This window comes from Opisthocomus hoazin, chromosome 19, assembly GCF_030867145.1.
Source record: "Opisthocomus hoazin isolate bOpiHoa1 chromosome 19, bOpiHoa1.hap1, whole genome shotgun sequence".
Taxonomy (NCBI): domain Eukaryota; kingdom Metazoa; phylum Chordata; class Aves; order Opisthocomiformes; family Opisthocomidae; genus Opisthocomus; species Opisthocomus hoazin.
The window spans coordinates 16,473,423-16,486,242 of record NC_134432.1 but is presented as its reverse complement, the minus strand read 5'-3'; the positions used below and the strand labels follow the sequence as shown (position 1 = coordinate 16,486,242).

General features: G+C 40.0%; 1 protein-coding gene across 6 annotated transcripts in view; it reads right to left on the bottom strand.

Annotated features, from left to right (window-relative positions):
• The window catches only part of RABGAP1 (RAB GTPase activating protein 1), a 74,623-nt gene that overhangs the window by 44,839 nt on the left and 16,964 nt on the right, over positions 1–12,820 (bottom strand). For all 6 annotated transcript variants that reach the window (XM_075439058.1, XM_075439053.1, XM_075439057.1 and 3 more), the window contains 6 exons: positions 10,485–10,595; positions 9,318–9,384; positions 7,699–7,801; positions 6,308–6,477; positions 3,387–3,561; positions 1,548–1,641 (listed from right to left, as the gene is read on the bottom strand). In XM_075439058.1, the coding sequence (XP_075295173.1) occupies positions 1,548–1,641; positions 3,387–3,561; positions 6,308–6,477; positions 7,699–7,801; positions 9,318–9,384; positions 10,485–10,595 (720 nt within the window). The remainder of the gene's footprint in view (positions 1–1,547; positions 1,642–3,386; positions 3,562–6,307; positions 6,478–7,698; positions 7,802–9,317; positions 9,385–10,484; positions 10,596–12,820) is intronic.

The following is a 12,820-nucleotide window of genomic DNA, read 5'->3' as shown; positions in this document are numbered from 1 at the left end:
AAAATACCAATGCATATTTAATAGCTATACAAATCTAATTACAGGATTCTGAAAAAGTAGCATGAAATTACCTGAACTCTGATTTTTATGATTTTCAGTCTTCTTATGTTAAAAGCTCAAGGATCATTACTTTCAAATACTCGGTTTTAGTTAAGAAGGAAAGCCCTTTAACACATATTAAAGTTGTTGCCAGCATTAGCACAGAAGCACTTCATATCCTCTTAGAGCTGCCAAAACATTTTCAATAGGAGTCAGGTGGCTTAATTATCTTTGAGCCCTTGGAAGAATTACAAAAAAATTCAAGCTGAAAGAAACTTTCTCACAGCAGCAGATGCATAGAGCTCATCTGTTAAAGCTGTTTCTACCAGTCTAGGAGAAGGAAGGAAAAGGGATCATATACCATTTTACCCCAGCCTTCCCCTTCTTACAAATGTGTCCATTTCTGATGTCCACTTTCCCACCTAATTAGCACAATATATTAGTGCAAAACCAAACCGGAAGTAAATGTACTTATTCAAATAAATACTAATTACAGAAAATAAAAAAAAAAAAAACCACGCTAAATTGGTGTAACCTTAAAGAGAATCCTGGCTAAGAGGTCACATCCTCTAAAGTGCCTGACTTCCTCTAATCTCTGCTGGCCTGCTCCTTAGATCTAGTGTGCTATTCAGATCTTCGATTTGCTGTACACCCCTTGCCCTGCTCCTCAGAAACATGAGGAAGCAGAAGGCAACAACTCAAGCCAGAGTCAAAATGGAGCATATCTGAGCTCAATCTGATGTTGTGCCTGTCATCTCTGTTTGTGAAAAAAAAAACAACCTGAATTTTGCAATAATCAGCATCACTTTCTTAGAACTGCTCAGGCTACTTCAAGATGAATAAAAGATCCTTCGTGAAAGGAGGACAGGTGTTGCATTAGCAACTTGACTGTCAGGCAACACTCCTCTTGTAAATTGGCATTTTCTAGGAAAAAAACCGAACAGCTCATGTACTTCCTTCTTGGCAGGCGCTGGAGCCATCTTCCTTCAGCTAAGGGAGGAAAAGCATCTTTGCTATCCAAGTACAAATCTCTCATATTCTTAAGCTACAGTTACTAAGATATGACAGCTGCAGGAAAAATTGGCTGTGAACTACATCAGAATTACAAAGAGGAATCGAAGTGATCTATGCAAAATAAAGACAAAGGAAGAGCTGAATTTTCTTTATACTACTTAGTTTAGGCTTTTCTGTAACAAAAATCCCAGTGAAACTCACAGGTAAGTAATAGTCTTATTTTAAGAGAGAACTATCTAAAGACAAAGCATAAGTGAATTTCTATGCAGTTTTTAAACATGCACTCGAAAATTAAAATACTTAAAGCACCCTCTGAAGAAATCAGAAAACATGAAGCCAGTGAGTAAGGGGTGTCAGGGGGATGAAAGAGCACTAAATCCATACTAGTCTCGTCCCAGTCCCCTTCTGGAAATAACAAAAACTCCGAGTAGAAGGAGCAAACAGACCGAGAATATTCAGAACTGTCATTTTCAGATTGTGATTTTGCCACTTACCATTTGGACAGCAGCTCTCCCCACGTCTCAAGAATTTTTTCTGCACACTCTTTGGAAACGTCTCCAGAACCACTTAAGAGTGGTTCATCATTGTCTGCCAACAGAACAGATGAGATGCTATGAGATCAACAGCCATTAGTCTACCTTCACAGATCTAAACGTTGCTCTCCCAGCTGTATCAGCGTTCAGCAAGAACACCACCTCCTCGTCTGTGGATGCCGTGCTTGTGCGCTCAACACCGAGAAGGCAGAAGTAGACTCTTCTCAGAGGCACGCAGTGACGTGACAAGAGACAGAAGACAAGCAGCAACACATGAAATTCTGGTTAAAAATCAGGAAAAAAAAATTTACCATGAGGGTGGCCAAACTGATACAAGGGCCCAGAGAGGCTGTGGAAAATTCACCACTGGAGGTGGTCAAAAAGCAACAGGACAAGGCCTTGAACAACCTATCTGGCCGGATTCCCGCTGAGTGGGAGGCAGGACTACAGACCTCCAGACGCCCCTTCCCACTGAAATAATTCTATTGTTCCACCCCAAACTTTTGGAAGACTACAAGAATTCTCAAAGAGCACAACTTTCTCTAGGTGAAAAGCTACAACACTATAAAAGCAAAAAAGACAATAAAATCAACGTGATTCCACTGCGCAGCTGCAGACCTGGCATGCTGCTGCAGATCCACGAGGTAGTTAACTGTTTTGTACTTACACTTTGAAAGCTAGTACTTTTTGATAACTTCCTTGGCTTATATCAAACAGCTTTTTGAATGAAACGCATTCAAAAATGCCGTGGAGTGGAAGGATTAGCATAATCACAGTAACTCTTTTTGAAACCAATACTATCAGGAGTATCTGATGTACTCCCAGATATTTCTGAACGCTCACCGCAAGTATCCTATGCAAAAACTACATTTCACCAACACAGTAGTCAACATTGGTTTTGCATTACTGAGAAAATACATTCTTTTCATTAAATGTACGCTTTCTCAGCTGACACCTGAACTTGTTAGCAAACTCTTGCAATACTGCAAGTTGTATCAGTAAATAACAACAGCAAAAATATACATGTATGTACGTTCCTGGTCTAGGAAACAGAGACTGCCAATGAGTAACACTTTGCAAGCAAGCTAATTTTCGCACCAACCTTCTCCTCCCCCCACCTCCTTCACCCCGCTCCCAAAAAGCGGGGAAATTAAAGCACAGAAGTGAAACAATGCAACCAAGGTCACATAGAAGGCCAGCAGAAAAAGTGAGAAAGCAGAAACTCAAGTCATCCACGTTTCACCTCAGAGCTGTAAGGCCAGATGTTTATGTGCTCAGAACTAGTCCATATTTTGGTTTAAAAGAATTTTTTAAAAGCAGAAAAAAGATCTTGAAAATGCATTAAGTTTCAAGCTGGGCAGGTCGTGGTATAGTTTCATGTATTACAGATGTCGATACTCGCTTCTTCACTAAAACATGCTCCTGGCTTGTATTTCCAAATAATATCAGCTTCTCATTTAGACTCTCAAATCTGTTCATAGCTGCTCAGGGAGGGGCAGCAGCTACTGATAATCCCAAATTTTTAGCAGCCTCTTTTCACATTGTTCCAAATATATCACACTGGAGGCTTCATGAGGCTTGGGCTGAGAAAAGCATAGACGCAGAAGTGTCAGACAAGGGAGAGGCTGATCCAGGAATGTGGGGATACTGGTTATTGAACACTCACAGCATTAAAGCAAGAAAAAAAAGCAATCAGCAGGCCAGATTCTGACTGGAAAGGATTCAACATGTTTCGTAACCATTTTATTTACTGACTGCCCTTTCTGTCGAAGTATACAAAGCATACAATCCACTTCTTACCTTCCTCTTCATCATCCTCCGGAGGAGAAGGAATCATGGAGCCCTGTGACCCAGACTGGGGCAGACGAAGAGAGGGGCTTGCGGTAGTTTTTCTTCTCTCCCTTTCTGATTCACTTTCTAGGCACACAACTTCATACAACGTGTCCGAGTTATTCTTTCTGTCCTTTTGCTTTATCTAGGAAACAAGCAGTTTCATTTTACTGAGAAAAGCTACACGAAGCCCCAGACACTTCAGAAGGCTCCACCTTCTCACTTTTGAATAGCAGAGCTGAGAAGCAATTTGCAGCACGTTCCACAGTTCAGTCCTTGCAGCAGACCACGCGCTGTGCAGGCCTGCAAGTGTTTCTGGCCCCAGTGCCGCAGAACAAGCCGCAAGCAGACGGCACCCAAGGCAGGAGTATCTGCTACAGACAGACCACAAGTGTCACTCGGGTCTGCCATCCATCGGTAACTCCTCTTTTCAACCAGAAACGGACTGGAGACATAGATTTTTATTTTTTTTTTTAAGCTGTAAATGCATCTGTCCAACAAATGGCCTAAGAGAGGAAGGTTTCTTAATATGAAGCAACCCTGCCTTAGATGAGCAGAAAATAAAAAGTAAAACCTTTTAAATTACATCTAATTTATTTCTTTAACTTTCCGGGGATACTGATAGTGGCAAAAGGAGAGTTTTGATAAAAAACATTCATCTTTATTTTCCCACCATGGCAACTCTCTCTCAGCAATGCTTCCAAGTCATATATCTGTGTACACATTGCTGCAGGAACACAAACTGGTGAGTCTCAAAGTCTATTACATGGCCCTGTTTTCTCCTTAATTTTCAATGCTTTGATACCTTCTTTTCCTTTAAAGGAAGATTTTTCTCTTTTTTTTTTCCCCTGAAATTTTAACACAGTGTAAGGATTTAGAACGTTTTTTAATAAAGGAATAAAAATAGAGAGTAGAAAAAGAAAGCTGAAGAAAAGAAGGAAATAAGTTTTATAATTCTACTCTACGCTGAGCTCCCAGTGCTCAATTTTATCCTTTGGAGCGTTAAAAATGAAGAGAAATGCATCAAGACTAAAAATGACTAAATCAGTAAATGTAATCTGAGCAAATAAAATCCCTCTGCTTTCACTATTTCCAAATAAAGAAACTCTGCCAAAGTAAGATAAGCCCATTCTACACAGCTGTATTTTTAACAGGCTAATCATGACTCCATAGAAACAGGTTTCCCTTCCAGGCTTATCAGGCAGTACATTCTATATTTGTTGCTTCCACTACGAATTTTTACAATATTCCATTAGTAAACACTGGAACTTGGATAACCTGACAGTGCCTGTGCAAAAAAGAGAACTAGCTAAGTCACAATGCCTGTGAATTTGGTAAGACAAAAGATATGGAATTAGCTAAGTAAGATAAGCTGCTTTACGCTAACTGCCAAGGCACCTTTTGGAGGCTGTAGAATATTTATAGCCCAACAGCCTTAACTGTTCAACATCTCCGTGCTCCACCTCCAAAATTTCCTAAATAAAAAGACTGATCTCATCCATGAAGAATTTTTCCACCTTAAATTTTGAAGGGAAGTTTCCAAAATGTTAATTGATATTTTATATAAGAAATAGGATATACACAGAAAAGCATCCTTAGTGAACCTCATCTTTGTTACTACCAAGATGCCATTATTTGCTAGCACTTTAAGACAAGAGCAAAAAAAAATCCAACCAACCAACAAAAAGCCTCTTATTTCATTCAAAACTCCTCTAAAAAGAACACAGAACAGTTCTCAAGAAACCAAGACTCCAACCTTGCTTTTTTGGGCTGCACCCAGAATTACCAAACCTTGAGAGAGCACATACATCCACATTGTTATCTGCTTTATATATTTCCATTTCTTTAAACAGGACTTTCATTTCAGAACAATAATTTCTAAAGCGGGAGAATGGCAGCTGCTTCAAGTACATCATCTCTTTAGCGACTTGGACCTTCAACTTTCCAGTCTTATTTTGAGACCAAGTTATTGCCTTGTGCTGTTATTATGATATCCTGCACAGAAATAATCGTTTCCTTTTTAGTAGGTGGGGTAAAAATCTAAGTTGGAAAAAACAGTAAAAGTTTTTAACAAGTTCTAGGGATTTTTTGTGGTTGCTTGGATTTTATTTTCCCCACAGGAAACTTGGAGTATGTGCGAAATCTCTGCTTCCAAGCATGTACAAGGGGGAAAACAGACTTTCACAAAAAATAATTTTTTTTTTTTCCAATTTCACGTGGATGTTTGCTCATGTTAAAAAAAAAAAGTTGGATTTGTATGATAAAATCAATGTAGTGACATATCAGATAGCAGTCACCAGGATTATATTAAAGTCTTTTTTTCTCTTAACCTTTAATTTTACATACTTACCCTACTGTACCCTTATGCAAGCAACTCTCAACACAGCCCCAGCTTGCAGATAAATCCTCTGTTCCTTTTATTTCTGTGGTTTGGCTGGAAAAATCCATAAGCCTCTACATAACTTTGCAGCCTCATCAAAGCTATCAAAAGTTGCTTTGAAATGAGGACATCCAGCTTTCTACAGGAACTTTAGACAGCCAGCAACAATTAGCATAATGAAGGATAGCTTTCCTAAAAGTGAAGAGCATTTATTGTACCTCTTTGATTCAGGAGCAAAATGTTGAAATATGAATAGTATACTAGTAAAGGTTTTACCAATCACAGGGAGAAGCAACCGCAGTGAATTCTGATCTGCCAGCAGGCACTCATAACTACAATTCATGTTTACCTCCAACGCATTTGTATTTATTCAGCATTATACCATTAACCTACCTCTCAAGTCTCAAAACAATATAATTGACCATACCACAGTTACACTTGATAAAACAACCTTGCCAAATCCCAAATTAACTGTAGATTTTATTTATTTATCTATTTTTTAAAGCGTTACCTGTTTCAATTTTAGGAAAAAATTTTCAGTAGAGCTACGCTTGCTGAAGGGCCAGAACAACCTCTCATTAGGTGAGCAAACTCTGACTTTAGTCTCCAGAATGAATCGAACAGGTTCCTGAACCTCAGTTATCACCAAATCCACAGCGGTAGTCATGAATAATACTTTATCTACAGAGAAAAAACAAAGTGATAGCATTAAAAGAAGTATTTCAAACAAAATACTCCATCACCTCTCTCCTAGTAACATGAAAGAACATAGAAACTTTTTTGCAGAATTCAATTTTTTCCCTAATTTAACATCTCAAAACCCTAGAAGTTTCAAAACAGGAAAATAAGATGGCTATGCACTATTCACTAGAGAGTAAGGAAACTTAAGTCTTCCAGCTAAGAAAAAGATCCTGTTAAAGAGAAAAAAAATTTTGCTTTTTCAAATCCCACTGAAATATATCAAAAATCTTCATTCAACATTATAAAGGTTCTGTATCGTTAACTCCACAGTGCAGATCTCTTGCCTTCTAGCCTAATCACATTTTAGTTGGTTTTTGGTTTTAGAAGTTACTTAGACAACACTTAAGTCCCACCATATTAAAGGTAGCGTTTAAGACCATCTCGGCTGTGAGATCCAGAAAACTGACTACACAGTACGATGCTCCAAAAGGAGGCAACTGGACTCAGTGAGCTATGAGGTGTCTTCTGGTACTAAATGACAAATTGCGTCCTTCGGGTTGGACGGCATTCACTCCAGCAGCAGACTGTACCCAGCTGCTGACTTTTAATGGAAATTGGCTGGGCAAAGTCATAACTTCCCCAACCTTTGGCACACTACTGTGAGAACAGATTGAAAAGATGATAATTCAGCTGACATCTTAAAAGAAGTAATGACAGATCTGTTTCAGGACTCAAGAGAGCAATGCAGCATCAGCTATTTTCAGCTTACAGCTGGGAGTGTTTTACTTTCATTTTCAGAGGTACAGGAATCCTTTTTCTTTTTTAATTAAAAACTTCAATTCAGAAGAACTCGAACTGACCACAGAAACTAAGTAAAGAAGAGATCTGCGCTAGTCATTTAGTGCAATTCTCAAAGGGATTCTTACGCAGCTCTAAGGGTGCACACAGCATCTGCATCCTGTCCCCACACCTCTGCAGCCTCCTGCTGGGACGCAGCTGTTGTCACCAGGTATTACTACTGAGCGCAGGAGTTTTCTTCTAGCCTGCCATTTTGTTTAGATTTTTATGTTACATCTGGCATCCTACTTTCTGAGAACATATCCCATACTATGAAGAACGTCTTTTTGCGGGATTCATCTTAAACAAAAGATAACTGACCCAATGCCCACTACGTAAATGATTTGCCCTGGCTAGGGATATCATCTGGCAAAATTTCCGTACCTTTTGGTGTTTCTTCATTTACAAATTGGAAGTGTGGAGATTTTTGGTTCCAGCTCCCAGTGATAATGTATGATTTCCCATCAGAACTTTTACCCATCGACTCCTGGAAACAAGGTAAGTTTATGTATTTTTATTTAAATCAGATCTCTGTATTATGAAGTCTCAGCCCCATAAAACAGCTACTGCACTGGCAAGAGAAGGGCAAGCATCTGAAGTCCACGTGGCACAGTCCTGTAACAGAGATCATTGCTGAAGAAGAGACCTCCCATGCAATCTTTGGTCTCCTTGCTGGTGACACAAACAGGCCAGTTAACACTAGTTGTTACATACGTATGTGGTATGAGCACGAAGGCTAAGAGCTCGTTTTGGCAGTGGCCATTGGACAGCAACTTTCAGCTCATACAGGTTTAGGTGAGATCACAGCCAAGTTACTTGGAAAGACAGGACTCCAAGCTGCAAAGGCTTTGCTTTTTATTGCTGATGTTTGAAACAAACAAACAAACAAGAAGGAAAAAGAAAAAAAAAAAACAAAAAACAAACAAACAAAAAAAACACCAAACCAGAAAAAACCAGCCCAAAAAAAGAAACACCTTTTCAAACTTCTTTGAAGTTGTTCTGGAAAATCTTAGGCAATCCAGTCATTATGGCCTTGTTTTGCACCAGTCTCTGAATGGCAGCTGCCTGAGTGGCAAAGCTTTTAAACATACGAGGCTTTAATCATGAACTGAGAGGATGTAGTTCATTGCCTCTAATACAAGAAAACAAATTAAATCAGAATGCTCTCTTACAAGCTGCTGAACTTGGAAACTTGCAGATGTTTCATGTTAACATATCTTCTACTTTGCTATGATGTTTTAATACACCAGTAGTGTTTTATTTTATCCTGAGTAGCTATTTTGTAAAATAAACTTTACTCTAAACCATCTTGAGATTCAGCTTCATTCAGCACACAAAACACATGTTATTCAGCTATTAAGAACCAAGGTAATACGTTATCTTTGGCATTCAGCGTGTACATCTTCCCACCAAACTTATTTTCTGGGCAATCCAAAGCCTGGTAAAAAGTAAAATTATTCATGTAGTATTGGACCATTTTGGGTACTCACTACTGTAACAAGTATATACTTCCTAAACACTAGCAAGTTTGTTTTCACAACACACCTGTGAAGTCAGATGATCTCTATCATCACTTTATAGATGGAAAAGCGAGTCATAAAAATAAAGTGCTCACTAATTCTCAGTGTTACATTTGAAGCTGCTTAGGTTTTACAGTGATAAGTACGCTATAAAACTTTTGATGTTCAGAGCACAGCTCTTTAGTATCCAGCACTTCCAAAAATAAGGTTCCATGTTTCTTCTGCCAGGCCCCTAAACAAGAACAGTCATGACTGACTGCAAAACTGGGCTGGTCCCTCGCCCAAGCACCAGGTCACATTCTCACTCTGTAGCCGAGGCACGGATTCAACGCAGTTGCCCAGAGCCCCACCCTCAATAGCAGCAGCTACAGCATCCATGCCCACCAGGTGTGCATAAGCAGCTAAATCTTTTCTGTGTCTCCTGAGATCACGCACAATAGTAATAAAAATTATTACTGAATTTTGTTAATAAAAGGTCCTTACCAGATCCAAAAGGTGCATGTCACCACTCCGAACATCTTTCCCACGGCTAAGGAGAAGGCCAAAACATCTGCAAAGCCAGGCAAAACATTAAACTGCAAAATCAGACATACTCATAAACAAACCATCAACATTCCTTATCTAAATACTCCATCATACACCACAAGCAGTCCATTAATCCAATAACAAATGTCAACAAACCTTGACATTTGAAAGCAGCATGAAGTGTGTCAAGCAAAACAATGACAAGCCAATATTAAAAACGTAGAGCAAGATTTCATAAGCATATTTACAATACAATTTTACCCTGCCTATAGCAGCCTGGAAAGCTGTTCAATTACCTTTGTTTGCAAGAACAGTGTAAAACAGACACTGCTAACATGGGTTCCTTATTCTGCAGGACAACTTGGCCTGCATTCTTCTTGCCTTCTTTTAATTTGGGTTTTTTTTTTGGAGATACATTTGCACAGAATTTACCCTTTGATACAAGAATCAGGAAATTCCAGATGAAGTGCAAGGACCTGTCTTTCATGGTTTCATTTCACAAAGTCTTTCGGCCCACACAGTATATTCCTCTTCATCCTCTGGTTTACCACACTGTCCCGCATTTGATGTGAGGCTGCAAAGGCTGGCAGAAGCTGTGTCTTTTCTCTGCAGTATGAGCAGCGCCATCAGTAGTCAAAAACTACTACTAAGCAGGGAAAGATTGAAGTCTGAGCTCTCCCCTTCCCTACACAGATGCTTCGTATTCTGAATTCCAGACTGTGGCAGATTCAAAGCGTACACACAACGATACTCTCAGATGCAACAGAGATGAAAGGAAAGAAAATACTTGAATTAACTCAGTCACTGATTACAGCCTTAGCATTCAAGACAAACTGGCCACTTGAACTAAAAGCAGTATGTTTTCAACACAAGTTTGAGATGGGTAGAGGAGATGCAACCACTGACTCCACAACCAGATCTGTGCAAGATCTCACTGTGCCTGCCTTGTGCCCCCTGCGCTGAGCAAACCCATCTGATCTTCTGCACAATCCCACTCACCAGAGAAGTGTGGTGTTAAATTACATAAAAGGAGTATTCACAGAACAATTACTAATCTGCTGCTTCAGAGGAAAGAACGTAAAACATCAAATAGTTAAAGACTTTTTAAAAAATCAATCAAATTACCTCTCAATAGCAAGTTCTTTATTAGTCGTCTGTTGGACGTAAATCACTATCTTCTTATCAATTCCTTGGCGGAGTTTAAAGCATTGCCTGTCCTTGTCTTTAGGAACTGCACTGTTGTTTAGCAGGAAAGGAAAAGAAAAACACACTCAGAGCGTAATTTATCTGTATTTGTTGCATGTATCAAAACCAGCATCAAACACTTGGTGAAGCCAGCTTCTTACACAAAAGCACTCAAGACCTTTCTTCCTTGCACACTGCAATCAGTAGCATGAAAGAAATGGCAATGTAATTAGGTGATGTTATTTTATCATCATTAGGTGAAAACCAAGGACACTTAGTTTTCAGAATAAAAACTGTGTTTTCATACTGCACGGCTTAGCACTGTGAGATGTCCAGCAGCATTTCAAGAAAGTTTCTGAACATTGATTCCCCACATAACATGCAAGTATTATCTGTTAAGCAATTCCTTACAAGAAACTGGGTATCACTTTCTTTCACAAGAGAGGTGACTGCTGGCGCACACGATAGCCAACAAGCCAAGTGAGTGCACCAATCTTTAGACTATTTCCTTGACTTTTCCTCTAGAGAGCACCTTCCCCTAAATGCTTCGAAAGAGTGGAGAGTACACTGTGGTGAAAAAAATTAAAAATATACTTCAATGCCAATACACACACTAAAGTTTTAGCACCAATATTCCCTGCTGAGCAGCACAGTTGCAGTAAATACTGGACAAATTGAGACTGTTGTGTTTTGACTTTCTTTTTAAGTCAACCACATGTTCATTTTTCCCTTGGATATAAAAATAATACTTATTTTATTTCAGACTTTCAACTACGCATTGTTACCCCTAGGAGCTGCAAAATGGACTGTGGAGCATTGCCCACAGTATAACACCTCCAGTAAAATCTGGGTTTATTTTCTGACAGCGGGTGCTTACCCAGGCCAGGGAATGGCAGCCTGCCTTTAACTGTCAGCAGGAGTTTTGTCTCCAGGGCCAGGAGAGCGAATCTGCGTACTTACAGCCAGTACGTGCAGCCAGACCTCACTGCCCTGGCACGACAGAAGTGCCCCACTACTGACCCAGGGTGACAAGTGAGCAAGGACAGGTCACGCACCTTAAAGACTGAGATCAGAGACTGAATGTGTGAAAGTGTTCTCTCAGCTGCCAGGTGAGTATGGGTCTGCACGCGAGGGTCATACGAGGATTAGTGTCAAACTGCTAAAGCTTGCTCTTAACTAAAACCTGTACCGCAGACCCAAAGTAGGTAGGATTCTGCCTAGCTGGAGAGAAAAATCCTCTTTTCTTCACTCTGTATAGAGCAGGTACACAGCTTTTAAACAAATACCCTGTTCCACCGCTTAAGCAACTGTATCGTTGTGGCTGAAAAGACCCTCGATACATCTCCATCTGCGGTTCAGTCTGCAGCCCACGCTGACACAGCCGAGCCGGCTATGACCGAAACCGCTCTTAGCGGCACAACTTCTGGAACCACGCAAGCACCAAATCCCAGGCTGGCTTACACCACCTGCACTGCCGTGGCGATGCCCACGCTGGTACCAAGCCAGCAAGACTGAACTTCACCCAGGGCACTGGCACGTGCTACAGCCATGCTGCCACCCACCATGCACCAGTGGCCGCTGCCACATCCAAGCCCAGGAACCGTCAGCATCTCCCAGGTGCAGGCCCTGAGCTAAATCATTTCTCAGTTTCAACACCTGAGCAGTCCTTTGGAGTGCTGAATAAATACTGGATTGTTAAATGGGATTGATTTATTTATTTAATAAATAAAATTTGAGATGGATGTAAATCCAAGGAGTGAAACATCTCTGAGCTGTGGCCAGGAGCCAACGTGCTCAACAAGTCAGAGTGTTTGGCAGACATGCTGTACTGAAATAAAGACACTTCAGCAATCACAGAACACTATAAATGATTACAAAAAAATCTCTAAGAGCACTGTGTATAGGCTAAGCAGAAAAAAAAACCCCAACTTTTTAGCGTAAACTAAAAAAGGTCTTTTTGGAAATCAAAGTTATCCACCATCAGACTTCACATGAAAACAGCATTAGCTGACACGGAAAAGTTGCTGTAATACTCTCACCCTACACCATCACTTGCTAATAACACCTGGTTCAGGAAAAGAAAAATGAGCAAAAATCAAATTAAATTTTGAGAACTTGGTCAGAAAACAGAACCAGTTAGAAACAGAGGCAAGCTTTATTCATATGGCTTTTCTGATACTGATAGAGAAACACTACTTTACTGGTCAGAACAGGTGAGTATTTTAACGAAACAGAACATAGCAAAACCAGGAGAACTAATATTGATGATCTTTGAT